The 27,487-nt window shown below is 52.7% G+C and overlaps 2 protein-coding genes across 3 annotated transcripts in view; both read left to right on the plus strand.

The window, feature by feature from the left end:
• The first annotated feature begins 804 nt into the window (after window positions 1-804).
• Window positions 805-10,114, plus strand: LOC104038052 (alpha glucosidase). The gene is made up of 19 exons (XM_009492300.2): window positions 805-1,332; window positions 1,541-1,686; window positions 2,648-2,813; window positions 3,324-3,420; window positions 4,455-4,574; window positions 4,789-4,907; window positions 4,976-5,107; window positions 5,888-5,998; window positions 6,812-6,925; window positions 7,086-7,170; window positions 7,535-7,652; window positions 8,015-8,148; window positions 8,270-8,421; window positions 8,572-8,720; window positions 8,811-8,952; window positions 9,152-9,250; window positions 9,377-9,541; window positions 9,621-9,767; window positions 9,994-10,114. Exons 1-19 carry the CDS (start codon window positions 805-807, stop codon window positions 10,054-10,056), a joined length of 2,787 nt encoding a protein of 928 aa, XP_009490575.2. The 3' UTR covers window positions 10,057-10,114.
• Window positions 10,115-11,606: 1,492 nt separating this feature from the next.
• The window catches only part of INTS1 (integrator complex subunit 1), a 35,471-nt gene continuing 19,590 nt past the window's right edge, over window positions 11,607-27,487 (plus strand). Inside the window, exons 1-27 of one of the 2 annotated variants that reach the window (XM_075718198.1) lie at window positions 11,607-11,664; window positions 11,793-12,083; window positions 12,670-12,866; window positions 13,108-13,245; window positions 13,989-14,148; window positions 14,512-14,617; window positions 14,904-15,090; window positions 15,229-15,374; window positions 15,673-15,814; window positions 16,176-16,352; window positions 16,610-16,718; window positions 17,341-17,461; window positions 18,140-18,217; window positions 18,743-18,900; window positions 20,107-20,203; window positions 20,601-20,692; window positions 21,021-21,081; window positions 21,462-21,659; window positions 21,919-22,048; window positions 22,224-22,403; window positions 22,495-22,644; window positions 23,225-23,404; window positions 23,595-23,699; window positions 24,672-24,839; window positions 25,197-25,308; window positions 25,764-25,925; window positions 27,125-27,271. In XM_075718198.1, the coding sequence (XP_075574313.1) occupies window positions 11,607-11,664; window positions 11,793-12,083; window positions 12,670-12,866; window positions 13,108-13,245; window positions 13,989-14,148; window positions 14,512-14,617; window positions 14,904-15,090; window positions 15,229-15,374; window positions 15,673-15,814; window positions 16,176-16,352; window positions 16,610-16,718; window positions 17,341-17,461; window positions 18,140-18,217; window positions 18,743-18,900; window positions 20,107-20,203; window positions 20,601-20,692; window positions 21,021-21,081; window positions 21,462-21,659; window positions 21,919-22,048; window positions 22,224-22,403; window positions 22,495-22,644; window positions 23,225-23,404; window positions 23,595-23,699; window positions 24,672-24,839; window positions 25,197-25,308; window positions 25,764-25,925; window positions 27,125-27,271 (3,850 nt within the window). Of the gene's footprint in view, window positions 11,665-11,792; window positions 12,084-12,669; window positions 12,867-13,107; window positions 13,246-13,988; window positions 14,149-14,511; window positions 14,618-14,903; window positions 15,091-15,228; window positions 15,375-15,672; window positions 15,815-16,175; window positions 16,353-16,609; window positions 16,719-17,340; window positions 17,462-18,139; window positions 18,218-18,742; window positions 18,901-20,106; window positions 20,204-20,600; window positions 20,693-21,020; window positions 21,082-21,461; window positions 21,660-21,918; window positions 22,049-22,223; window positions 22,404-22,494; window positions 22,645-23,224; window positions 23,405-23,594; window positions 23,700-24,671; window positions 24,840-25,196; window positions 25,309-25,763; window positions 25,926-27,124; window positions 27,272-27,487 lie in introns of those variants that run through there. The other variant, XM_075718199.1, reaches the window with a different exon arrangement.

A 27,487-nucleotide genomic window follows, 5' to 3' on the forward strand; every position in this document is an offset into this window, starting at 1 on the left:
TTGGGGGAGAGCCGTTTTGCCGAGCTTTTGCAGGTTGCAGGGCGGAGGCGAGCAGGGTCTGAGTGCCTATGGCTCGGGCAGGAGATGGCGAGAAGAAAGTTCTGTCTCTTATTTAAGGTGCAGAGATTGCTCCCTGCACTCAGAAGGAGCGTGGGGGTCTCCTTTGCTTACAGTCCGGGAGATGCTTGCCGGAGAGGTCGTTAAAATCAGATTTCATCAGTGAGAGGCAAAGACTTACGGCACATTCCCTGCCATCCCTCACCCAGCTCTCCCCAGGGCTAAAACCTCTGACTCAGGGTTTTGGGCGCTGACAGAGGATGCTCGAAGTAGAGGATGCTCTGCACCTCAGAGCCACAGTTCCCAGCACCACGGCTCTGCTCCGATGGGCAGAGCGAGCTTGGTTTTGCTTGCAGCTTCCAGAAACACTGCAGCCTATAAATTCAGAGCTGGGAAAAACTCCTTGAGGGGTCGCTCTGCCACCCCCAGACAGCAGGTGGGGTTCAGGCGGACGACGCTTTGACCCTTGGGGCTGCCGGAGAGTTGTTGGCAGCATCTCTTCCCGCTCCAGCAGGGTCAGGACCACCTGACCCTGGCAAAGCCATCCTTTGCAGAGTTTGCTGCATGCATCTTAGCTGAGGCCACAGACATCACGGTGCAAGGTGCAGAGGCGGGCAGAGGCGGTCAGGCTCTGCCTGAACCACAGGCGTCAGGAGCGGGGAAGCTGTCCTCGAGGCTCGGGTGAGCTCTCCCGCTCCAACTCCTTCACATCTGCCTCCATCTCCCCTTTGCTCCAGCACCAGGACGATGAAGTCGTACCAGAAGCTGACGACGGCCGTGCCACAGCCAGCGGCATGCCGGGGGGAGGAGGAAGGGGCCGCACCGATACCCGCCGGCCGTGGGAAGCTGGCCCCGTGGTGGGTGGGCAGCGGGCTGCTCGTGGCCACCGTGCTGCTGAGCACCATCACTGTCTGGGTGCTGCGGCAAGTATCAGGGGGCTGGCCCAGACCTGCGCTGCCCCCCAAATGTCTCCTGGTACCCGAAAGCCACCGCTTTGACTGCTACCCAGAGCGGCACGTGGTGGTGACCCAGGAGCTCTGCGAAAGCCGGGGGTGCTGCTTCATCGAGAGCCCCCTGCCAGCAGGGGGCAAGCGGGGGGTACCCTGGTGCTTCTACCCCCCTGACTTCCCCAGCTACACCCTGGAGAGCCTCAACCAGACGGCACTGGGCATGGTGGGGTTGCTGGTGCGGAGGAAGAAGGCCTATTACCCCCGGGACATCGAGATGCTGAGGCTGGACGTGGAGTTTGAGACAGACACGCGGCTGCACATCAAGGTGAGCTCCCCACTGGCTGCCCTCCAGAGCTCGTGGCCACGCTGCTGCACCCCTGCACCCTCCATCCCATAGGTGACCGTCCCCTGCTCAGACCGAGTCTGGAAGCTACCGTGCTCCAGGCATGGCTGTATGTGGCCTCAATGAGCACCTCTAACCCTTTGCCCCCTTGCTTTGCTGGTCTTTAAAGCGTGTTTTCTCCCTTTTGCAGATAACGGATGTGGCCAGCCCGCGGTATGAGGTTCCCCTCGAGGTTCCCCGGGTGATGAAGAGAGCAGAAAACCCCATCTACAGCCTGGACTTCTCCTGGGACCCCTTTGGGGTGGTGCTGCGGCGCAGGGCGACAGGGACAGTGCTGTAAGAACCCACCTCTTCTGCATCCCACAGTGGGTGGGGGAAAGCTCATCCCACCCTAGGCAGGCTCCAGCACGCTTCCTGGAATTTTTTTCTTAGGGAAAACCACACTGCGGGATCTCCAGCCAATAATTACTCTTTGTCTTCATCTTTCCAGCAGTGCTTACATGGGGATGCGGCAGCACGTGGCTTACCAGCCCCGTGGGCTGGCCACGTGCTTGATGTGACCGTGGCAGGGCTGGGTGGGATCAGCACCTCTCCAAAAACCTCCCAGTGCCCAAATTCCTTGCCAGGTCCTGCAGCAGCCAAACAGTGTGCAGGTCCCTGGAATGTCACCGATAAGCGACCTGGTGGCTCGGGGAAACGGCCACTGAAGGGTTGTGGCTTTGCCTGTTTCACCCTGCTTTTTGGTTTCCCTGGCTGTCCAAACTGCAGGGACACCCCCAGCTCCAGGCTTTTTGTGGAAAAGGACTGCAGGTGGCTTTGCTGCACTGCTGTCAGTCACCTCCATGGCTCTGTGCACTAAGCTGTTGGTGCGCACCAGGGGCTGGTCAATGTATGGCCTGGCCAGGGTGTTTTGAGACCCCATCCTTTCCTCCTCCTCGTTTGCTGGCGCCTGTGGTCCATACTTTACTTGGGAGCTGCTTATCAGCAACGACAGGCTGAGAAACCCAACCGCTGCATGCCTCGGTGGTTAATAATAACCTGGGTGGAAACTTGTGGTGTCAAAGGCAAGGCTGTGCCGCACTGGGTCAGGCTGGTTCAGGCTTGGGCTGTGCCTTGTATCCAACCGGACCCAAATTTGCCACCTGGACCAAAGTGTTGGGGCTGGATGCAAGGTGGGATGCTGCCCTGCTGGCCTTTGGGATGCTTCAAGAGGGAAGGGGTCAGTTGTTGGTGGGCAAATGGATCCAGATGGATCCCAGCATCCCTTCTTGACTCTCCCTCGGTGTCACCCCGGCAGGCTCAACACCACCGTGGCCCCTTTGATCTTTGCTGACCAGTTTCTGCAGATAGCCACATCGCTCCCATCCAGGTTCCTCTACGGGCTGGGGGAGCACCGTGGCACCCTCCTGCACAGCCTGGACTGGAGCACCCTCACGCTGTGGGCACGCGACGTCTCTCCCACGGTACCGTCTCCCCCCTCCCCGTGGTGCTGCGGGGGGCAAGGATGGGGGTGCCGCTCTCCAGTGCATTGGACAAGCCCTGGGAAAACATGGCAGGGGGGTGGGCAGCAGCACTGGGAGAGGCAGGGGGTGGTCGAAGCCAATGGGCAGAAATGTGCTGGGGAGGATTTCAGAGCAATTGCAAAACGCTCTTGGCACTCCGAGGGCCCCGGGTGTTTTCCGCTCCACCCTGCCGCTCGTGCAACAGGTTGTGGCGAGGCAGGAGGTTTCCCCCTTGCCCAGCCCAGCTCAGTAGCAGCCCCCAAGCTGTAAGGAAGAAGCAGCCTCCCATGGCCTTCAGCACCAGCTCCGAAACCATCCTCATCCCTCTCTGTGTCCTCCACAGGGGATGACAGATGCCTGTTTAGGTGGTGGCAGCAGATGCAACTCGGGGCCATTTATTGGCCCCCGGTGAGACGGGGCTCTGCCACTCTGCCCAGGAGCTGCTCTCTCACCCAGCACCTCTTCTTGCAGGAATCATTCAACCTCTACGGCGCTCACCCCTTCTACCTGCTGATGGAGGAGGGTGGAGATGCTCATGGGGTTTTCCTCCTCAACAGCAACGCAATGGGTAGGTGTCCCAGGGGATGCCGGCTGGCTTGTCCCTGGAGGATGACCTGGCAGGTGGGGACAGATGGGAGCTGCCAGTTTGGGAACTTGGGGCGAGAGGAAGCCATAAACGGGAAAGATGTGGTTTGATGGCTTCGTTATTGAGCGTAGCCATCTGTTTCCTGGCTACAGCGAGGCTCTTTAGCAACTGCCGAGCAGTTTAACCACACGCCCAGCTGCCAAGTTGCCGTCAGAAAAGCAAGTCCCTCGCGTGCGGGTCTGTGCCCGTTCCCTCTCCGCCCAAAACAGCCTTGCCCCCAGGCCCGGCGGCATGGCACGGCTGGGGCGCAGCCGGGGATGCCGTCTGCCACCCGCGCTCTTCCCAGCTGTGCTCCGCTGGCTGCGCCATGGGATCCTCCTGTGTGTGCCAGCTGATGGCACAGCAGCTCCCGCGGGTTCCTGCTGTGTCGTGGACGGCACGGGTGACCACCCGTCCCTCCCAGCAGCCGCTGCTTGTAGCCAGCTGGGCTGATGCAGCACGCGCCGGGGCTCTCGTAGCTCCAGCTGCGCTCTGCTTTATTGGAGCGATGCTCCTGAGTGGAAGCTTGCGGGAGATGCAACCACCTGAGCTGAGGTTCGAGGGCTTGTTCATGTGAAAAGCTCTTCCCAGGAAAGCCCTTGCTCCCACATACTCGCTTGTACAAGTAGCTCTCAATTCACTTAGGAGGGGATCTGGGGGGAGGACGTGAAGGACAGCCATGCACGTGCTTGGTCTTTAAGTGGAAGCCAGGAGAACGGTGCAGCTTTGGGCTTAAAGAGCAAATTTTTAAGGTAGTGAGCTTTCTCCCTGCATAAACCAGCGATCTCCCTGGGCTGCAATGATTTAAGCCTCCAGATGCCCATTTAGCATCCGCTGAGCGAAAGGCAGGGATTTCCCCGTTTCCCTGCCGGAGGTTGAGCGTTGCATGTGGTGTGGCCTGGTCCATGCCATGGTGGTCGGGGTCTGGGGGTTGCTCCCCAATTCTCACTGGTTTTTCTCTTCCCCCTTCTACAAAGAGGTGGCCCTGCAGCCTGCTCCAGGCCTGACCTGGAGGACTATCGGGGGGGTGCTGGATTTTTACATCTTCCTGGGGCCTGATCCCAACATGGTCATCCAGCAGTACCAGCAGGTGATAGGTAAGTGCCTGCACCCTGACGTGGCCATCTGTGGGCACCTTCCCCGCACCCCCGTCCCTGTCTCACCCCAGTTTCACCACCATCCCTAGCCCTCCCAGCACATCAGGGGTCTGCCGTCACCTCCTTTCTGCCTTCTCCCCTTCCCCTCCCATCCTTTTGAGATGCTCCTGTTGTCTCAGGGCAACCCATCCGTGCTTCTGCTCTCTCGCTGCAGGTTTCCCAGCCATGCCACCCCTCTGGGCGCTCGGCTTTCACCTCTGCCGCTGGGGCTACGGATCCAGCAATGAGACCTGGCAGACCGTGAGAGCCATGAGGAACTACCAGATCCCCCAGGTAACCCCCCAGACCTGTGGAGACAGGGTCCGGACTCTGTCACCCATCCCTGAGCCTCTGTCCCGCAGGATACACAGTGGAATGACATCGATTACATGGACGGGTACCGGGATTTCACCTTCGATCCATGGAAATTCGCCTCCCTCCCCTCGCTGGTGGAAGACCTCCACAAACACGGGCAGCACTACGTTATGATCTTGGTACTCCCCTTCCTCTCCCCCTGTGCTGTCTTTGCTGCAGAGCCAGGATGCAAGGCTGAGGCGTAAGGGATGCTCGTGGTCCCAACTGGTCATCCCCGGCCCTGGGGATTTTTATCCGAGGTCGGTCCCCAGTGCTGGGCAGGCAGCTGTAAACTGCTGCTGGAAATCCCCCTAATGCAGAGACAGCGGAGACACAGGCCAGGTTCTCGTGCTGTGCTCCTGTCTGCTGCGGGAGTACAAGGATGCCCCTGTCCCCCATGGGTGAAACCATGAAGGAACTGTGGGTCAGGCTGTTTAACTCGTGGGTGCTTGGCTTGGGTGCTCCCACATCCCCACGAGTGCTGGGATCTCATGACCCGGCTGTGATCTCTCTTTTTCCCTCTGCGAGGAAAGGGGGTGCAGGTTCTGCTTGCTGGGGGCAGTGGGGACCAGGGGGTCCTGGGGAAGAAAAGGTTGGGTTCCCTCTCCATTGAACTCCCCGTTGTAGTCCAAGCCCGGCCATGACCTGATGTTTCTTGCATAAGTGCAAAACTTCTTATATTTGTCCCCCCCTCCCCAAAATGCCTTAACGGGTCCTGGGGACTTGCAGAAGTGGCATTTTAGAAAACACGCCTGGAAGTGTTGAAGCAAGTTTCTGTTCCCCTTGGGGGAAACAGCCGCCGTGTGTGGGCTCTGGCTGACCCCGTCTGGGTTGTCATCTTCTCTGAATCACACCGGCCTGGCAGGGGGAAGGGGCCGCCGTCTGCTGCGAAAGGCGCTAACCCTCTGCTCCGTCCCCAGGATCCCGGCATCAGCAGCACCAACCCTAATGGCTCCTACTGGCCTTTCGATGAAGGCTTGAGACGGGGCTTGTTCCTAAACACCACCCAAGGGCAGCCGCTCATCGGGCAGGTGAGGAGCTCCGGGGGGAAATCCCAGTCCTGTGGGGTTGGGCAATAGCAGGGTCGGGATTTCATCCCTCACACCGGAGGGAAAGCTGAGCAGCCATAGGACCTCTCTGGGATGATTGCCAGAGCCTGGCTCAGCCCTCAGCCTCACGTGTCACCTCCTGGCATCTCCACCAGCCCCAGGAGCCAGCCCATGCCCCGGCAGAAGCACCCGTGGAAGTCATATGAGCTTAACGGGGTCGGTGGTGCCACTCGAGGCCGGTCATCTGATTTCTTTGCCTTCCTGTTTCTGGGGTGAGGGGAGGTTGTCCACAATGGACACATGCCTCCAGATCTGCTCCACAGCAGTTCCCTCCCAGTTTGTCCCCTCCTTTCCCAGCCGTTTGCTCCCGCCGGCTCTCCCTTGCCATCTACAAGGAGGGGGCTTTTAATGTAGCCTGAAAACATGGGGAAAAATGAATCTGCTAAAATTCCTGGAGTGAGGCAGGGTGTGGAGAAATCATGGCTCTTCCCTGATGTGCCCTGGCCTGGGTGGTGTCAGGGCTTGTGCAAGCGTAGGCAGAGCAGCTGCTCCGTAAGCCACTGCTGCCCGCCTGGCCCTGTGCCCCTCGCCCGGCTGCGGGGGTGTCCCCAGCACCCCGAGGCTCCTGGGTACCACGGAAGCAGGAGGGATGTTGTATGTGCAGCATCCAGGACTCAAAGCACTCACCCCCCCGGTCCTTTGGCATGCCCACAGCCCCTGGCACCCTGTTTGCCACAGCCAGCCCCCCATGAGCTGCCTGCCCACCGAACCCACAGTTTTGTGGTCTCCCTGCAGGTCTGGCCCGGCTTCACTGCCTTTGCAGACTTCTCCAACCCGGACACGCACCAGTGGTGGCTGGAGAACCTGCAGCGCTTCCATGCCCATGTGCCCTTCGACGGCCTCTGGATCGTAAGTCCCTCCTTGCCCTCCGGTCACTCCCTGCTGGCAGCTCAGCTCACGCCTGGTGCATGTCTCTCGCTGGCCCTGGCAGGGTCATCTGTCCCTCAAATGCAGCTTTTCCTGGTCTATCAACTAATGCCCAAAACCTCCCGCGATTTTCTTTCCTTAGGACATGAATGAACCATCCAACTTCATGGATGGGTCTGAAGACGGCTGCCCCCCAGGAGAGCTCGACAGCCCACCATACACCCCGGGTAAGGAAGGAGATGAAATACAAGGCTGGGCTCATAGGTACCACGTGCTTTGAGATCGCTGGCAGCTGAGTGCTATGGGAGAAAACCATTTTTAAGAGACATCGTGTCTCCATTTTACACCCTGGACATCTCCCTTCCTACTTGTGTGTGCCAGTATCCATGCCCAAGCCTTGCACGCTTGTCAGGGCCATGTCAGGGTGCAGGGTGGGACCATCTGCGTGAGCTTGGGGTGCTGGGTTGGCAGCAATGGCTGGCTTCTGTGTGCAGGAGGGCTGGCCCAGAGCCAGCAAGCGTGTCGGGGGGGGTCCACGTCCCCTGCACTCCCCCCCAGCCACGTGCCAATGGGGGCTCTCCCTCCTGGCAGCCGTGCTGGGCGATTCTCTCTCTGCGAAGACGGTGTGTGCCTCGGCGAAGCAGAAAGCCTCAGTACACTACAACCTCCACAACCTCTATGGGCTGATGGAAGCCAAAGCCACGGCGAGGTACCCGAGCATCCTGCTTCCTGCCGGCCTGGGGATGGGATGGGACAAAATCCTGCTGCTCAGGGCTGTGTAGGAAAAGGGCACGGAACCGAGTGCCCGACGCAAAGCGGGGGTACTCTGGCTGCTCACAGCCTCCAGTATGGGAATAACCCAGCAGAGGAGTGGAGCCAGTGCTACTCCGGGAGGGATGGGTGGACGAGGCCGGTCCTGGCGCTGAGCCTTCCCCGAACCGCTCGGGCCAACTCTCAGGCACTGCAGGCCTGTGGTGGGGCCAGACGTCTCCCTCCACTCCTGAGGGATAAGGCGAACTCCTGGTGGGCTGCTCTCACCTCCTGCCCCTGGCTCTCCCCATTATCTTCCAGCGCGTTGATCAGGATCCGGGGGAAGCGCCCCTTCGTCATCTCCCGCTCCACCTTCCCCAGCCAGGGCCGGTACTCGGGGCACTGGCTGGGTGACAACCAGAGCCAGTGGAAGGACATGTATTACTCCATCCCAGGTGGGTGGCACGGACTGCATGCAGAACCCCCTTACCAGCACTCCCAGCTCCATCGAGCTTTCTGCTTGTTTGGAGACATCTCCAAAACTCCCTGCGCCCTGCTGACCATCCCTGCCCTCAGGGTTGCTGAGCTTCAGCCTCTTTGGCATCCCACTGGTTGGGGCGGACATCTGTGGCTTCTCCGGCAGCACCTCAGAGGAGCTGTGCACCCGCTGGATGCAGCTCGGCGCCTTCTACCCCTTCGCCCGCAACCACAACACCCAGAACGAGAAGGTCGAGGGCAGCGTGCCCGGTGGGAGGCATCCCAGGGGTGGGGTGCGGGGTGCGGGGTGCGGGATGTGGGATGCGGGATGTGGGAGGGCAAGGGCAGTGGGGATGCCCGGCAGGGATGGGGCAGCCACTGACTCCCCACATCTCCCCCAGGCCCAGGACCCGACGGTGTTCAGCCCCACGGCAAGGACGGCCATGAAGGATGTGTTGCTGACTCGCTACTCCCTCCTGCCCTTCCTCTACACCCTGTTCCACCGTGCTCACCTGCAAGGGGACACCGTCGCCCGGCCCTTGTTCTTTGAGTAAGAGCATCCCCACCAGGAGCTGGGGAGATGCTTAGGCTGGATCACGGAGAAGCAGCCGATCCAAGCGGCATCTCCATCCTGCCGCAGGTTCCCCCGGGATGTGGCCACCTTGGGTCTGGACAGGCAGTTCCTGTGGGGCCGGAGCCTGCTGGTGACGCCGGTGCTGGAGCCTGGGGTGGACTCGGTCACAGGCTACGTCCCCCGAGGCGTGTGGTACGACTTCTACACGGTGAGGAGCACCGCGGGGCTTGGCCGGGGGCCGGGTGGTCCCTGCTCAACCATCTTGGGGCTGCGGGTGGGAAGACGCAGCTGAGCCCAGCAAGCCCCGATGGAGGAAGGGGTGGGGATGGCTGCTCCCCAGACCCATGCCTGAGCCCACCACTGTGCCCCTGGCCCCCTCACACCCATGTCTCTTGCTGCCTGCCCAGGGCTCCTCAGTGAACAGCAGCGGGGAGATGCTGAAGATGTCAGCCCCCCTGGAGCACCTCAACCTGCATGTCCGGGAGGGTTCCATCCTGCCCACCCAGGTGAGCACCCACCTGTCACCTCCCCAGGAGCTGTCCACAGCATGTGTGTTCCCACCAGCACCTCAGCTCCCAGATCCCCATCCTGGGTGCTCGCAAGCCTACAGCACCCATGTCTTTGAACCCCAGAAACCAGGGATCACCAGTGAGGCGACCCGAGGGAATCCCCTGCACCTCATCGTGGCCTTGTCCTCGAGTGCCACTGCCTGGGGGGACCTCTTCTGGGACGATGGTGAGAGCCTGGACACCTTTGAGCGGGGCAGCTACTCCTACCTAGTGTTCAACGTCACGCAGGTGGGACACGGGGGGGAGGGCAGGAGTGGGGGTCCCGTGGCACCTGGCCACCTTGAGCTTATGCTGTCCCCTCCTGCAGAACATCTTCACCTCCACCGTGCTCCACGCCAGCACCGAGGCCACCGAGGTCACCATTGGCACACTGAGCATCTTTGGGGTGCGGGAGCCACCCAGCAAGGTCCTCCTGAATGGCCAGGAGAAGCCCTTCTCTTACCTGGACAACCAGGTATGGCCCCATCTCAGGGTGCCCTGTCCTGGGTGTCCCCATCCTGGGGATCTCCATCCCTCCTCCCCCAGCCCTTGTCACAGGGTTGGTGGCCGAGGAGGTGGGTTAGGACTCTGGGGTGGCTCTCCTGCCGTGTCGGGGTTCAGGGGGAGTGGAGCTCAGCCAAGCTGGGTAGGGGAAAGGATGCTCCATGTCCGTCTGTACCCCAAAATGTCTCCTCCCGCAGGTTCTCACCGTGAGCGACCTCGGCCTCAGCCTCAGCCAGGGCTTCTCTCTGCAGTGGCTGTGAGCGGGGGGACGAGACCACCTGTCCGGGAGATGCTTGATGCTCCAGCCCTTGAGGCCGGGAAGCCGCCATGGAGGAGGCGGTGGGGACTGTCACCTGCTGCCCTGCAGCCCCCTCCAGCACGGCTGGAGCCGGGGGGCGTGGGGTCGGGGCTTGGCTGCCGGGTGCCCCCGTGTGATCCGGGGTGGGCGGTGTGGGCTGAGGTGTGGGTGCCCGTGGTCCCTGCTGCAATAAAGGCACGTGGAGAGCTTGTCCTGGGAGCGTGACGTGGGGACAGGGGCGGTGGTGTGGGGGGGCAGCCAGTTGCTGCAGGGCCCCCCAGGTTTAGTCCCTGATCTCGGTCCTCCCAATTCCATCCCCCCCCAATCTCAGCTGCTCAGTTTCAGCCCCAATCCAAGCCCCGCCCCGCCAATTCCAGCCCCAATCCAAACCCCACCAATTCCAGCCCCTAATCTCAGCCCCCCTCAAATTTCAGCCCCTGATTCCAGCCCCCCTATCCCAACCCCCCCAGTTTCAGTCCCTAATCTCAGCCCCTCAATCCCATCCTCAGTTTCTTCCCATAATTCCCCCACATTCCAACCATCCCATCCCAGCCCCTTGACTCCCCTCTCTGTTCCCAGACTCCCCCCCATCGCAGCGCCACCAAACAGCCCCCCGATCTCAGCCCCTCCAGCCCCCCACCCCGCCTATCCCAGTCCCTCTGTGGCCTCAGCCTCCCGCAAAGGGCAGCGAAGCTGGGGAAGGGTCTGGAGCACAGGGATGGTGGGGAGCGGCTGAGGGAGCTGGGGGTGTTCAGCCTGGAGAAGAGGAGGCTGAGGGGAGACCTGATCGCTCTCTACAACTGCCTGAAAGGAGGGTGTAGTGGGGTGGGTGTTGGGCTCTTCTCCCAAGGAACAAGCGATAGGACGAGAGGAAATGGGCTCAAGCTGTGTCAGGGGAGATTTAGATTGGATATTAGGGAAAATTTCTTCACGGAAAGAGTAGTCAAGCATTGGAACAGGCTGCCCAGAGAGGTGGTGGAGTCACCATCCCTGGAAGTGTTCAAAAAATGGGTAGATGTGGCACTTGGGGACATGGTTTAGTGGGCATGGTGGTGTTGGGTTGATGGGTGGACTGATGATTTTAGAGATCCTTTCCAAACTTAGTGATTCCTAGTTTTTTCTTTCACTAAAAAATAATCCAGCCACCAAGCCAGGAAACATGAAATTGCTACTCTCCCCTTAATTGGTGGACTTGGTAGTGTAGGTTAATGATTGGACTGGATGATCTTAAAGGTCTTTTCCAACCTAAACGATTCCATGATTCTATGGTTCCAACGCCCCGCCATCTTCCCCCATCTCCCCTGCTCCCACCCCGGGCTGCAGTTCACGCTCCATCCCGCTGGGGGGCGTCGCTGCCCCCCGCACCGCGCCCTCCCGCCAGCAGGCGGCGCTGTCCCTAGAGCGGGGCGGGAGGCCCCGCCCCCCGGGTCAGCAGTGCGGGAGCGGCGCGCGGTGCGGCACTTCCGCTTCCGGGTGGCGGCCCGTCGGCAGCGGCCTGTGCTCGGCGGAGCCATGAACCGGCCGAAGGCGGCCGCCGTGCGGCGGCCCAGCGCCGTGCCCAAGCCCTCCGGTGAGTCTCGGCGGGCTGCGGCCGCCTCGCCCGGGGAGGGGGCCCCGGTGGCCGTGGGGCCCCGGTGGCCGTGGGGCCCCGGTGGCCGTGGGCCGGTGCTGTCACGTCTGCCCCCTGTCCCCTTGCAGCGCACCCGCCGCCGGGAGACTTCATCGCGCTGGGCTCCAAGGGGCAGAGCGGCGAGGGCAAAGCCGCCGTCACCCTGCTGAAGCCGGCGCCCCCCGGGCTGCCTTCCGAGCGCAAGCGGGACGCGGCCGCCGCCTTAGCGGGCCCGGCGGGGCTGACCGGCTTGACCAAGCGCCCCAAGCTCTCCTCCACGCCTCCTCTCAGCGCCCTGGGACGCCTGGCAGAGGCGGCCGTGGCGGAGAAGCGAGCCATTTCACCCTCCATCAAGGAGCCGTCTGTCATCCCGATTGAAGGTGAGGCCTTGCTGCGCTTCTGCCGTGACAGGCAGGCAAGGATGCAAACTTCAGCTTACCTTTCCCTAGAGCTTCAGCCCAGGAGCCTTCCTCTAAGCCCGTACACTAACGTTAATGCACTGTTCTCAAGGGTTTCCCCTGCTGGATATAGGGCTGAAGTCACAGTTTTGTCTCCTTTCCTGTTTGCATTGGGTTGTGTTCATCCTGTCTGACAGCTGTTTAATAGCAGCATTTGACAGACTTCCTGAGGAAATCTTTCAGTCTGGATTGTGGCTTTTTGTTCATATATTTCTTTAGTAGGCTCTGGAGCTGAATATTGTTTGTGTTTTGAAGTGTCATTCCATTTCCTGGTGTTTGCTACATTTGCAGAGAAGTATTCTAGCATGGACCAACCGAAAAATAATCAAGGGGTGTTGTCAGGTGTGAAACAGAACTTCTAATAGCAATTGGGTAGGGAAAAGCCATTGCAGGGCTAAAGGTGAGCAAGTTCACACTTTGCTTTCCTGGTAACTGGCCCTGTCAGGGTCTCGGGGCAGGTTATTTTGCATGATAGTAAATACTGATGCCTGTGGGTTGGTGATTGCAGTTGTCCCCACGGTGCTGCTGGATGAAATTGAGGCAGCAGAAGCAGAAGGCAATGACGACCGTATTGAGGGGGTGCTGTGTGGAGCCGTGAAGCAGCTGAAAATGAACAGAGCCAAACCTGATACCACGCTGTACCTGAGCCTCATGTACCTGGCAAAAATCAAACCAAACATATTTGCCACTGAAGGGGTTATCGAGGTGAGGGCTGTGCCATGTTGGGACTTTTGGGCTTACTGACATATCTTTGCTGCCATATTGCAAGTGTAGTTGCAGTTGCTCTCAAGCCAAAGTGTGTTCTGCATGTCTTTGTAAATACCATAGCTCTGCGGCAAGCTGCTGCAATTTGTATTTCTTTTTCTAAAGCTTTTCTGTATACCTTCCTGTGAGTTGCCTTGATATTTTTTTTTTTTTAATTTATTTTTTGTGGATGATATTCCAGGCACTGTGCAGCCTGCTCCGAAGAGATGCCTCTATCAATTTCAAGGCCAAAGGGAATAGCCTTGTGTCTGTCTTGGCCTGCAACCTTCTCATGGCAGCTTATGAAGAGGATGAGAACTGGCCAGAGATCTTTGTCAAGGTTGTTGAACCAAGGGGGCTTCTGCCAGAATGTGGGCAGACTGGGTAAAACTGGCCAGGGTTGGGAAGGCTGGATGTGTTGGGGGCAGGACAGAAGCAGAGGATTTTTTTTTTCCCGTTGCAAGGGAAGGGGGTATCCAGTGGCCTGTTGCCCAGTGTGGGGAATGCAGCCGGAGGAGGCAGAAATTGGAGACTGGGCTTATACTGTATTGACAAGGGAGAAAACCAGAGCCCTTGTTTTTTTAAAGGAAAATCTCCACTGGTTGATGAAATGCTGTGGTCTCCTTTGCCTTTTGTTGCCTTATCTCTACTCTTTTCTGGGATGCCTTTGACAATCTGTATGATATAACTGTTTCAGAGACTTCTTACTCTTTAGTTTGTCTATAGGGATTAACACAACTGGTTGATTTAAAAAGTTTAAGCTTTTAAAATACCAGCTTCTATATTTTGGCAGTAGAAGTTGTTGTAAAGTCTTTGCTAAAGCTTAAGCAGCTCTGCTGCTTGAGAGGGTTGGTACCCAGCAGAGCTTGGGGTGCAATGGTTTGGTTTTTTGCTCTTATGTGACTTGCCTGCAGTCATCTGGTCTCCGTTTTTCATCCATGCAATGGTTATGCTACTTTCCTACTTAACAGCTGTATTTTGAAAACAAATAGAAACTTTGGGAAGCTGATAAATACTTGAGATTAACCAGTACAGAAAAGGCTTGAGCATGGTTTGTGTTCTCTTCTGCTTTCTATCCTGTAGGTTTACATTGAGGACTCCCTTGGGGAACGCATCTGGGTGGACAGCCCTCACTGCAAGACATTTGTGGATAACATCCAAACAGCTTTTAACACAAAGATGCCTCCTAAGAGCATGCTCTTGCATGGGGAAGTTGGACGTAGCGGAGGGGACCTTAGCGCTGGTAAGAAGAGGTTTAGGAAGCGGGAACAAGGGGATAGGGAGAGGATGGAGCCTGGTGAGCTTATTGGCTGGTGAGAATAGTTTGTTACTGGATGGAGTCGCATAGACCAGACTTTGAGTTCCAGGCATTGCTTTTGCTCTCTTTGGGGCTCTTCCATTTCTAGGGGATGTTTGAGGGCAGGCGGTGAAAGGGGCTTGGACAGTGTGCCTGTATGTGATAGTGTGACGAGGTGACTAGTTGTGGCCTCCTTCAGTGTTGCTGAAGGGGATCCTTGAAAGAAGCTGAGCCCGTAAGAGCGTGAATGAGTGATCTCTAGAAAGAAGAGCTGTCTGACGAAGCGTGCTGCATGCTGGTCTCTCCTAGGGAGTAGTCCACACCCTTCCATGACAGAGGAGGAAGACAGCCAGAGTGAGCTGCTGATTGCAGAGGAGAAAATGAGCCCAGAGCAGGAGGGCCAGCTCATGCCCAGGTACAGTGATGCCTCTTCTCCTGATGTAGCCATGTGGGAGATCTGTCTGTGCTCACCTACCCTTGCAGTGCTGCAGCAGGGAGCTTCCTCTCTGCACTAGCTATCCTGTGGCACTTGCCAGAGGATGTTGAGCATCAGATACAACTGGTTTTAGGAGAAAAAAGTAGGTTGGTTGTTGTTTGTAACACATGCCGTGAACAAGAAAGGATGCTGATCTCTGGACACAGCAAAGTGTGACCAAGCTGGCTTGTGTGGAAGTGAATAAAATGCCATTTGTGTGGCCCAGGTATGATGACCTTGCAGAGAGTGTGGAGGAATATGTCCTAGACATGTTGCGGGACCAACTCAACCGACGCCAGCCAATGGACAATGTCTCCAGGAACCTCCTTCGACTGCTGACAGCAACCTGTGGCTACAAAGAGGTGCGGCAGATGGCTGTGCAGAGGCTGGAGATGTGGCTGCAGAATCCAAAGGTAAGGACAGAAGCTGTTGAAGCACAACTCTTCTGGACCTGGTCTGGAATCCAGCCAGGAGGGCCGCATGCTGTGTCCCAGTTACATTTCTGATCTGTGATGGCAGGTGGCTGTAGCCCTTCTGTTTTTCCTCTGCAGTTGACCAAGCCAGCTCAGGACTTGCTGATGTCAGTCTGTATGAACTGCAACACCCACAGCTCAGAGGACATGGAAGTAATCTCCAACCTGATCAAAATTCGTCTCAAGCCAAAAGTCCTTCTCAACCACTACATGCTGTGTGTCAGGTGAGTGAGGGACTGTGTCTGTGATGGGAAGAGAAAGCCCTCTGGAAGATGCGTCCAGGGCCTTGACAGTCTTAGTATTTCTGCACAGTGTTTTTAAATATCAGCTTGGACCATGGGGTGTTCTGTGTAACATTTAAATGAATTTCATTGGCCTGGAAGTCTTTCAGTAATCCTTTGATATTGCCAGACATATGTGCTGCTCCATCCTCTTCACTTTTGTGTGTTAAATATTTCAAAGAGAAATCAAAACTAGCTGCAGTGAAACCTCAGCTCTGATACCTCTGGTCTTCCCTTGCAGAGAGCTGCTGAATGCACACAGGGATAACCTGGGCACCACAATTAAGTTTGTGATTTTCAATGAACTGTCAAATGCAAGAAATCCCAACAACATGCAGATCCTGTATACTGTGCTTCAGCATAGCTCAGAGCAAGCTCCGAAGGTAGGTGTAGTGTCTTGTGTGACGGCTGGTGATCCTAGAACTCCACCCGAGAGATTTTGTTGAATTGAGGCTCAAATGAAATCTTTCCACAGACAACTGTGTGATCTGTATCATACTGTTTTGAAATTATATTATTGCACTTGTTGGGAATAAATGTGCATGGGCGTTTTCTAACTCCCACGTTCTAGGTGACCAACCTTGTGGCAATGAAGTTTCATGAGAGAAACGTTGTTATAGGTCCCCGGGGGTCTGAAGGACAGGCATACCACCAGCATTGTTTCCTTGTGTCTTTTTGTTTTGTGGATGCAGATATATTACAATACACTGAAAGTTTTTTTTTTCTCTTTCTGTATGGCCTCAGTACCTAGCAATGGTGTTCCAGGATCTTTTGACTACTAAGGATGATTACCTGCGGGCTTCACGGGCTCTGCTGCGAGAGATCATAAAGCAGACGAAACATGAGATCAACTTCCAGGCCTTCTGTCTGGGTCTTATGCAGGAACGGAAGGAGGCCCAGTACGCAGAAATGGAATTCAAGGTACCGCTTTCTTTGACCCTTGTGCTGCTGAATGTACCAGTGGTGTACTGGGCACTTCTATATCTCTTTTTCTGGCCATTCTTTCTTTTGCTCTTTGTTATCTGAGTGAGTCAGTATTTCTGTCTCACATTTCATAGCAGTGCTCCATATCCCATTTCCAAACATCTACAACTGTCATGATGAAATGCTTTTCCAGAAGGCAGCTTTGGGTATTGCTGATTCAACTCACTTTTTTTTTTCTTTTTTTTTTTTGTAAGGAGCGGTTTGTCATCCACATAACTGATCTGCTAGCTGTTTCCATGATGCTTGGTATCACAGCCCAGGTGAAGGAGGCTGGAATTGCTTGGGACAAAGGAGAGAAAAAGAGTAAGCAGAGCAACCTTGGTTCCCTCTGAAGATGGGCAGCTTGGTAGATATCTCCTGGCAGTGCTGGGGTTGGGGGAGCATTGCGGCAAGAATTAGGAAGGGGTGTAAGCCTCCATTCTGAATAGAGGGACAGGAGTGCTTGCTGTCATCCTGAGGCTGACAGAGCTGGCAGATGTGGCATTTGCATGGCTGGGTGAATACACGGGTGCTTTTCATATCTATGGAAGCAGTGGTTGAGAGGCTGGGAAAAGGGGACTGTGTATGGAGGGGACTGAGGAACTGGGTTACACCTGGAGGGGCAGCCACAAGGATTATCAAGTACCTAATGCTGAGAAGACAGGCCTTTGGGGTGGCACTGAAGTGACTGCCCAGGTGTTGTCGTCTCACAATGCTAATTCATCCATGCTACATCTTGGGGTTTTGTTGCAGTGTGCATCAGAAAGCCAAGCACATGTGCTGTCAGTGCTGGGATGCTTAAGGCTGTCCGATATACCTCTCCCCAGTTTACTGTTGATGCTTTGGAGCCCTGGTTACTATCTGCTCTTGAAACAGCTACCCTCTCCTGCTTGGCTCCTGATGGGGCTCTGATAAGTGTGTAGTTTGTAACCTTACTGTTTTTCAGACCTGGAAGTGCTGCGCTCTTTCCAGAACCAAATTGCCGCTATCCAACGAGATGCTGTATGGTGGCTTCACACGGTCGTTCCATCTATCAGCAAGCTGGCTCCAAAGGACTATGTGCACTGGTAAGAGAGTCAGCCTGGTAATCTGCTGTGCATAACCAGTTGCTTTCCCAGCAGTGCATGACATTATGAAAAACTATGCATATGCCAGGGTTTGGTTAGATCTCTCTCCCCTTATCAGACGGTGAGCAGAAACAGTGTTTGAGCAGGATTCAGGCTGGGACTGTTTCCCTCTCAGGAATTCCTGCAGATGCATCATTTTACCAGAAATACATGATAATGGAAAATATTTCTCATTTGTATTATTTGGGTCCACCCAGTAGGGAATTTCCAGTTACCTGACAAAGCATGATCCCTGTGGACCCCTTGATGTTCTTTTGCCTGATGTGCTTTTTCAGGCTGTACAGTTGAGGGCTCCATAGATAGTGCTGTCTTCTCTGCCTGCTTCTGGCTGTATCCTGGGGTCATTACTGAGGCATTACTGAGGCATTACTGAGGCAGGTCAAGCCAGAATTAATAGTATCTGAGATGTATTCACTGGAAGCGTAAACACCCAGTGCCCATACAGTATAGTCCTCTCTGCTGTGATTTGAGTTGTTACTTTTGCTAGACCAGCTTATCTGAGGGGGCTCCTTCCTGTGTAGGATGGGAACCATTAGCAGGAGTCTGGGGAGACTGAGCTGGTGAATGTGTTCTTGAGCCTCGCACAGATGGTCTTCACTGTCTTCTTCATCTCCACAGTCTCCACAAGGTGCTCTTCACAGAACAGCCAGAAACCTACTACAAATGGGACAACTGGCCCCCCGAGAGTGACCGCAAGTGAGTGTGCGCCCCACCCATAGCTGGGTACAGGCACGGAGCTGCTGTAGCTGGAGGCAGAGGCATTGGTGTTTTCTCATGTTCCTTATATAGCTCTGGGTTCGAAAGGCTTGGAACTGTGCTTAGATTTTCTCCATCTCTTACATAGCCTTAAAATTGAGGGATGTTGCTCTATTCTCCATCTGTTTGTCTTCCTCCTTCATTCCTGTTCCCTGTGCCAAGCTGTTCTGTGTCTTGATGCTGTAATTGTACAAAGGGCAGCCCTGCACTCGTTTGTACTGGGGTAATGTTAGGGAGCTCAGAGTCGAGCAGGCTGAAGTGCAGAGGTACAAGGCAACGCAAGCAACATTCCATAAAACAATTTGTTTCAGGTAGTTGCATTTGGAGCTGGAGACCAGGGGAGGGGTTGTAAACTAAGCTGTGATTTATCTTCTGCTCACATGAGCTTTAGGGTCTGTGGAGTGTTTCAGCAGCCCTCGTGCTGCTGTCAAAAGAAGCATGATTGATGTCTCATGTCTCACGCAGCTTCTTCCTTCGGCTCTGCTCCGAGGTGCCTATCCTTGAAGACACACTGATGCGGATCCTTGTGATTGGTTTGTCACGGGACCTTCCTCTTGGCCCTGCAGATGCCATGGAGCTTGCTGACCACTTGGTGAAGCGGGCTGCGGCTGTGCAAGCAGATGGTAAGACTGCACAAAGCTCCAGCCAGCAAGTGGTTACTTGTGTCTACATGTCCTCTTATTGCCACCCGGGGCTGAGGTGGTTCCTACCATGTACCAAAGAACCTTTGCATCGCTTAAAGCATGTTTTAGTCATGATGGCTCAGCATTTGGCTCAAAGCCAGACACATATTGCTGTTACTTTCGCACTAGAGAAGCTTCTTATTTTTGCCTACTATTTCTCCCTGTTACTAATTTTCTATCATGGAGTCCTTGGGAAATTATTGGTTGTGTTGAGGATAAGGGACTGTGAATAGCCACCCAAAGTTTTGAGTTAGCATTTTTAAATTCAGTTTAGTCCTTTATACAGACCATAAAATGAACATAAAGTTTTAGGCCATCAGAAAATGAAAGCGTTGGAAGTTAAAGTAATTAACCCATGTATTGTATGCTCCTCGCAATTCCATTATTCAAACACTATTACAGAATGTCAGTTACAAAACCAGCCTTAATTCTTACCCCTTTTATGAATTCATTCAACGTTTGTCCTGAATTCCTGCATCCTTGAAGGGTATGTCTGTTCAGTTGAGCTATATGTGTTTGTGTCAGAGTTGAGGGGGTTGTTAGAGTTTGATTCTAAAGCATCTTATGTGCTCTTAGTGCTGACTGGTTAATAGCAAAGTCTAATCCAGATCTGGTCAGTGCAAGTGGAATGAGCTAGACTTTGTTGTTGAATATCCTGTGAAAATGTGTCCAGCCTCTCAGTATAGCATTTTAAATGCTGCTCCATTTCAAGTACTGGAAGTCTCAGAGTTAAGTTAGAGTGAGTCTGAAAACTTGCAACGAAGTTGAAATTAAGTTTTAGTTCCTCTGAGCCCCAGAAGTTCTGACCAGATTCACTGCTTACCTGAAGGAGCATCTTTGAGTTCTGAAAAAGATACAGGTATCACATTGGATGCATTTGGGGAAAAAAACTGCCGTTATGAAGAACTTAAACCAAATTGCAGCTGAAAAGCTCAATATCCCTATATATTGACTTGTAGCTTTTTTAAGTGTTGCTGCTTCTTAACTGTTGTTGGTTTTTTGTTCCTGTAATATCATAAGAACAAACGCACAATAACATAGTTGCTTGAAGTAAGATTTTTGTTATACTGTGACGCTTTTCTTGAAGGACTTTCAGCCAGGTAGACAGGTCAATAACTTGCTTAGTCTTTTCTTCTCTTTCTCCAGATGTCGAGGTCCTGAGGGTAGAAAGAATCCAGCTGATCGATGCAGTCTTAAATCTGTGCACTTATCACCATCCAGAGAATATCCAGCTGCCCCCAGGGTAAGGCTTATCACATAGACAGTCTTGTGATCTAGCTTATTTTCACCTTGTGACTAACAATACTAGCTCGCAGATTTTAAGATGCTTTTCCCTATTACAATTTCTACTAACAAAATCATAAGGAAACCTTTTCAATGTCACGTTCAGGTGGGAAATTTTCCAGGGCAAGGAAGACTGCAGTCATGAAATGGACTTCTTCTGCAAGCACTCTGACCTTTCTGCTCTAGAAATTTTCATCTGAACCCTGCTGTCCCTTCTGAGAGAGGCTTCTTGTTTTTGAAAGCCACTGAACTGATGTGGCTGAATCTAAACAGTGCATGATTAAGGAGAAGAGCAGTCTTGAGATGGGCTTAAGTAACCAAATCCAACCACTTGTATCTCTTGATGGCTTTTCCAGATACCAGCCTCCAAATCTAGCTATTTCTACCCTCTACTGGAAAGCCTGGCCTCTCCTGCTTGTAGTGGCTGCATTCAATCCTGAAAACATTGGTGAGTGTGGACATTTCTCGCCATACTAGTTCTGCTGCAAAAATTGGCCAAGGTGCTGTCTGCTGAAGTCTGGTTGCCTGTGTTCAAGGCATGTGCTGGGTTGGTGAGAGAACCGTAGTTAACTAACTGTGTATTCCCCAAGTGTAGAAAAACACAGTGTGGGGGTTTGGACCAGCATGTGGCTGGAATCACGTTGTCTGTGCTTTAAGTGTGATGAGTTGTTCCAAAGTGAGTTTGTTGTGTGTCTCCCCACCTTGGAGTGTGTTAGAAGATATATAAAGACCCTCACTTTTTGTCCTGTATCCCTGATTGCCCTTCTTTGCTGCAGGTCTGGCTGCATGGGAGGAGTACCCCTCTCTAAAGATGCTCATGGAAATGGTCATGACCAAGTTAGTATGCTTAAATCCCTACATAAATCAAATAGGCCACTGAAAACACGTATTTCTGAGTGAAGTTTGTGCCTGGCTCCTTCGTTTCCAGTGGGACTGGTGTAGAATAAGCTGGCTGGCAGCAACACTGCAGTTTGAGTGGGAAAGGTGCCTGCCCCCAACAGAAATATTATAAGCAAGAGAATAAAGCTGAGAAAAAGGGAGGGATGACTGTGATGTGCCTTGCATGAAAGATCTCAGTCTCCCTGGCCCCACTGGGAAGCTGCCTTGCTTTTTCGGTGTTGCCTGATGGAGCTGAGGTCCTGGGGACTTTCTGACTGTGGTTCATGAGTTTTGAATAGGTCAAGATAACTATTTTCTTTTTTAACTTGTTTTCTCAGTAATTATTCCTATCCTCAATGTACCTTGACGGACGAGGAGACGCGCACAGAGATGATTAATCGTGAACTTCAAATTTCCCAGAGAGAAAAACAGGAGATTCTTGCATTTGAGGGTCATCTGGCTGCTGCATCCACAAAACAAACAATTACAGAGAGCAGTAGCCTCTTGCTGTCCCAGCTGACAAGTCTGGACCCTCAGTAAGTAGCCTTCTGTGGTCTGGTGCCATAATGAAATCCCAGTTGATGCTAGTCAGGAAACCCTACTGCTCATAGGGTGGTTGATGTGGGCAAGAAGAGACCTGAGACTTAGTAGCCTGTGGGATATGTGTCGCATTTGGTTCTTGTCTTTCTGTTGCCACCTGCATGTGGCCTTCATGCACTACTGAACTGACTGATCCTCATCAACACCAGAATGAAAATATGTCTGCCTGTGGATAACAACTCGTTTCTCTGGCAGGGGCCCCCCACGCAGACCTCCACCACATGTCCTGGAGCAGGTGAAAAGCCTGAACCAGTCGCTTCGCTTGGGCCACCTCCTGTGTCGCAGTCGTCATCCTGACTTTCTTCTCAACATCATTCAAAGACAGGTGGGCTCCCTCGATGTCTTGGCAGTGTTGGGATCTGATTCCTCATCTCTGAAACTTGAGCAGAGTGAGGGGCAAAAGGAAGCTAAGTAAGATGCACGGGAAGGTGGTTTGCTGCTCAGGAGTGTTCTGCATCTATGTTCTGCTGATCTTGCATTGTTATTCTCCTGCTTCCTAGGCCTCATCACAGTCAATGCCATGGCTGGCAGATCTGGTTCAGTCCAGCGAGGGCTCCTTGGATGTCCTACCTGTGCAGTGCCTTTGTGAGTTCCTGCTTCATGATGCTGCTGATGAGTCGACCTCAGGTGAGGAAGAAGAGGAGGGTGAGAGTAAGGAGCAGCGTGCCAAGAAACGCCAGGTTAGTAGCGTCCTGGAGATCAGTTCTGTTACCTACTTTCTGTGCATCCCAGATTTGATTTCATTGGAAAGGCAAATTTCTTGCTCCACAGAGACAACAGAAACAAAGGCAGTTGCTTGGACGGTTGCAAGACTTGCTGTTGGGTCCCAAAGCAGATGAACAGACAACCTGTGAGGTGCTTGACTATTTCCTACGACGCCTGAGTTCCTCCCAGGTGGCCTCACGGGTCTTAGCCATGAAGGTGAGCAAAATGAAAATCTTCTTGACTAGGATTTGTCAGAAGCTGAGGGCAGAGTCCTAGATTCTCGTGAGTCCAGAGCCAGCACAGTGAAATTGTTTCATGTCATCCTTCAGTAACTTGTCTCAATCTCCAAAGCCCATCAAGTGCACTTCTACTCCCTGCCGCTCAGAAGCCTTCTTTGTTCAACAGCCAAGTAGTACTTTTCTTAAGATAGAGCTGGATTTTGCTATGTTTCCTGTGAAGTTCAGGTGTAGACTCAGCAGATCATGTGCTACATGGAGTAATTGGCAGCAGCTGTTGTCTGTGGGGAATGTAAATAAGTGAGTGCCGGGTGCTCTAGAGCATAGTCAAGGCAAGCAGAATTGCAGAAAGCTCAAGAAGATTATGCTTACAGAGGACTGAAACTTCAAGCAGGGTAGCTGTCAAGTGAACACATTATACGAGATACGAAATCTGTTGTGTGATGCATTTGGATCGTTCCATGATGTTTGAAGTTTGTTTCTATTATATTCACTAGTATGAAACTAGTGGTCCAGCTGTGGCTTCAAGTGCAACAGCTGTGTCCATGTGACTTCTGCAGGGCCTGTCCTTGGTGCTGTCAGAAGGGGGACTGCGTGATGGAGAGGAGAAAGATCACCCCATGGAAGAAGACTCTGGCGATTCCGAACTGCTGCAGGGATATCAGTGGCTGCTGAGAGACCTCCCGAGGCTGCCGCTGTTTGACAGTGTTAGAGCAACAACAGCTCTTGCCTTGCAACAGGTAGGTGTTAGTAGCTGGAAGGGATAAGTGACCAGCTTATTCTTTGTCCTACTCATGCTAAAACGAATCTGAGCAAACTGCGTGTGGGTGCATTATCAACATATTTATATGCTTGCAGAAGAGTTTTTCTTATGCTGGTGCTTGTTTTCATCAAATACCTCATTTCTAACGAGAGGAATTCTCATTCTAGGCCATCCACATGGAGACAGATCCCCAGACCATCAGTGCTTACCTGGTGTACCTCTCCCAGCATGCCCCAGTGGAGGAGCAGGGACAGCACAATGACCTCGCTCTGGTGAGAGGCCGGGTTGCTAGGGCAGAGGGATTGCACGGGGGAGCCCTGGCGTGTCTCAGGAGAGTGGTTCTCTCAGGAGATGAGGTTCTTGGGAGCATGTGAATCTGATAACTGTGTGTTTGTGTTTCTGCGTATGTGTTGGAAGGCAACCTGTGTCTTCAGTTTCATATCATGAAATGATATCGGAGCAATAACCACCAGTCCAGCAGCCCATCTCATGTGCTATGGGGGATGCAAGAGTGGATAGTGATTTGAAGGAGATCCCACCACCTGGTAGTGTTTCACAAGTAAGCAGGTACTAAACCTGCAGTCACATATATCTGGGGAGAGAATGGCAAGTCAGGAACCTTAGTGGTGGAATACATACTCTCCTATAAGCAAAATTGGCCTTCTGGATTTCTGATAGTTTTTTTTCTAAAGGTTTTGGCGATTTTGTTGTTTTTTTGTTTTTTTGTTTGGGTTTTGTTTTTTTTTTTTTTAATGTTGGACTTTTATGCTTGCCCCCTGCCTTGTTCTACCTCTGGGTGCTGCTTTTAATTGCTTTTAAGTCCATTGAACTACATCCTTTGTGACAGTCTTTTGGAGATAGATGCACGGATCTAGAGGCTCATGTGTTCTTTCTGCCTACATAGATCTGTTTAGATATGTGGAGAATGTTAAATGATAGGAGTCAATAGGAGTCAGTAGATCTGTTTCTTCAGAGAAATGCAGATTTTTACTAGGTAAATGCTCACTTTGTAATGGGATGCATCAGAATGCAGCTACAACTGGGGACACTGTAAGGTATCACAAGATGCATGCAAAGCACTGGTGTTTTCCCTGTTGTGATGGTTCAACTCTTGACTCTATGTGTTGGTCTCCAGAGTGGTGTTAACTGGGCTGATGATGGAAACTGGAGTATGTGATGCAATGAAGCAGGAGGGCCTGGCTGTGTTGTTCAGTAGAGACCTCATGGGTCTTTTCCCCTTGCAGGATGTAGCCCGACTCATAGTGGAGCGCTCTACCATCATGTCTCACCTCTTCTCCAAGCTCTCGTACTGTGCTGAATCAGATGCAGTGCTTGTTGCTCTTCTCTCCATCTTTTCTCGCTACATCAAGCGCATGCGCCAGAGTAAGGAGGGCGAGGAGGTGTACAGCTGGGTGAGTGCCTCCCTGCCCTTCTTAAGCAGGTAGAAGAAACTGGACAAGTTAACAAAAGAGAAGCTCATTGTGGGTTACTGAGTATGTAGAAACCATGTCTGGTTCAAGAATTCTCTGATCTGAAAATAGTTGGAGGTTGGCATAATATCAGAGCCAAGTGTATGTGTACATAAAAAGCTTTTTTAATTTTTCCTTGGATATCTTTTGTGGCGACTGTTGGAGATGTTGGGCTAGATGGAACTTTGGTCTGACCAAATTTATCCATTCTCATGTTCTCCTTTCATCTGCATCTCACAGACCTCATTCTCCTTTCTCTCCCTACCTTTGTTCATCCTGTTTTTTTCTGCCTTTTTCCAGTCAGAGTCCCAGGATCAGGTGTTCCTTCGTTGGACTAGTGGGGAAACAGCCACTATGCACATCCTTGTGGTTCATGCCATGGTTATTCTCCTGACGCTAGGGCCACCTCAAGGTTAGTGAAGTGTGCTCAGATTTATTCAAGGGGTCATGGACAGTACAGAGAGCCTTTCCTCTGTCTGCCATTTCCTAACAGGTCAGGCTGGTGTTAATCTTTCTACTCACTGACTTGGCCCTTGCAATATTTGTTTGTAGCTGTAAGATCTATCAAAATGTTGCTGCACAGAGTGAAGGATTTGCAGGCTTATTTTTTTTGCCTTAGGCAGACAGCAGGAAATATTAAAATGATGGTGTGTCACTCCCTGCTAAACAAGAAGGACTCAGAGACTTATTGTAGTGAGAACTGGGCACTCAGATATGTAGTTCACATTTCCACTTGATAATGTTTATTCTCAAGTTGTTTCTGACCTTTGTACAAGAAAATGTTCTGGTGTATTGATTTGTATAGAGAAGGGTAGAGCATTCTAAGTGCCTATGAACGTCGGAGATAATTTTGTATCCACTTTTAAGCAGGGGACGGTGATTTTTATACCTTACTGGATATATGGTTCCCGGAGAAAAAGCCCCTTCCTACTGCTTTTCTGGTTGACACCTCAGAGGAGGCTCTGCTGCTCCCCGACTGGCTAAAGCTGCGTATGATCCGCTCTGAGGTCCCGCGCCTTGTGGATGCAGGTGAGCCTGTGCGATGTTTGTTGGTGTTTCCGGCCCTGCTGAATGGAAAGGGAGAGGCTTCCCTGCTCAAGTCCTCTGTGTGCCCAGCCATCCTACCTGGATGCCTTTGGGTGGGGCCATCAGTCACTGCAGATGCTGCAGCTGAGCAGGGAGCTTGGATTTAGAAAGCAGCGTGTCTCTGGATTTTGTGACAGTTGCAATGTAAACATACAGTCGATTCTTTGCTACGTCCCTTAGGGCTGTCAAACAGATGTACAGAGTATGAGCTGGTTCTGGCCAGGGAACGTTATGGGATGTCCCAGCATGACCCCTGCTTAGCCATGATGTGTAGTTCATGTACCAAGGGTTTGAGAACGGATACAACCTTACTAATCATCAGACCTCACAGGTTAATCCCCACAGCATTAAGAGCAGAACCTGGTGAAAGCTGAGACTGAAGAGGAGGTCAGTGCCTTTGGTAGAGCTCCTGCCACTGTGGAAGGCAGTTCCTCCTACTCTGATCCAAGTGCTGAATCTTGCTGGCTTTTATAGGCAAAGACTATTACTTTAGAAGTAAGGGGGAGAAATCTGTATGACTGTTGCACTTTCTGTGTATTTTAAAGGAATTGGGGGACTTTGAATTGGATCCCATCTTTGTTAGAACAATTCAGATTGAATTAAGCTACACAGTCACCAGACAACAGGCACAGCACTGCTTCCATAGGACATGGTGTGCTTGCAATGTGGAGAGCAGTGTCTGAAGGATGTAAGCTACACCTGTAGTTACTTTTGTCCTTGCATGGCTTGTCAGTGCTCTTTTCTTCTTGGTATTCAGCGCTTTCGTCCCTTTCTTACTAATTAAATGACAGCTCTCTGTAGCCAGTGATTGAATTATTCAATAATTCCTGCCTGCAGCCATCAACAGATAGGGTGGAAGTTATTTTTTAATACGAATGATTGGGTTCCTGAGGTTTTGATCAAATTAAACAGAAGATCAAATTAGCCAGTGAGTGAATTAACTGGAAGATGCAATAAGAAGGCAATGATTTGCAGAGCAAAGAAAACATAGTAGACAGCTGTCAGACCTCTGGCTTTGGGCTCTCTGCAGCCCTGTCATTAACATGTCACTTGGTCCAGCCAAAAGCACAAAGATCAGGTAATAACGATGATGCTCTCTGAGCAATTCAGAGTTCTGAGGACTCAGTGTTTGTGTATTTCAGCCCTGCAGGACCTCGAGCCACAGCAGCTGCTTCTCTTTGTTCAGTCCTTTGGAATCCCAGTTTCCAGCATGAGCAAACTTCTGCAGTACCTGGATCAGGCAGTATCTCATGACCCACAGACGCTAGAGCAGAACATCATGGACAAGAGTAAGAGCTTCATATGAGGCTGACTACACATTTTACTTTTTCTTGAACAGTTTTCACAAGTATCTCCTGTGACTTCCTTGGAACAATCCAAACTAGTTCAGTAAACTCTGTGCACAGGCTGCTTTGGCAGCCTGTTGTCACTGTAGACACCTCCCTAGGGTTTGTTTGGATGGCCCTTGGCTGATTTTCTGGATTGGATTGTACAGTCTAAAAAAT

Source organism: Pelecanus crispus, chromosome 11 (assembly GCF_030463565.1).
Source record: "Pelecanus crispus isolate bPelCri1 chromosome 11, bPelCri1.pri, whole genome shotgun sequence".
Lineage (NCBI taxonomy): Eukaryota > Metazoa > Chordata > Aves > Pelecaniformes > Pelecanidae > Pelecanus > Pelecanus crispus.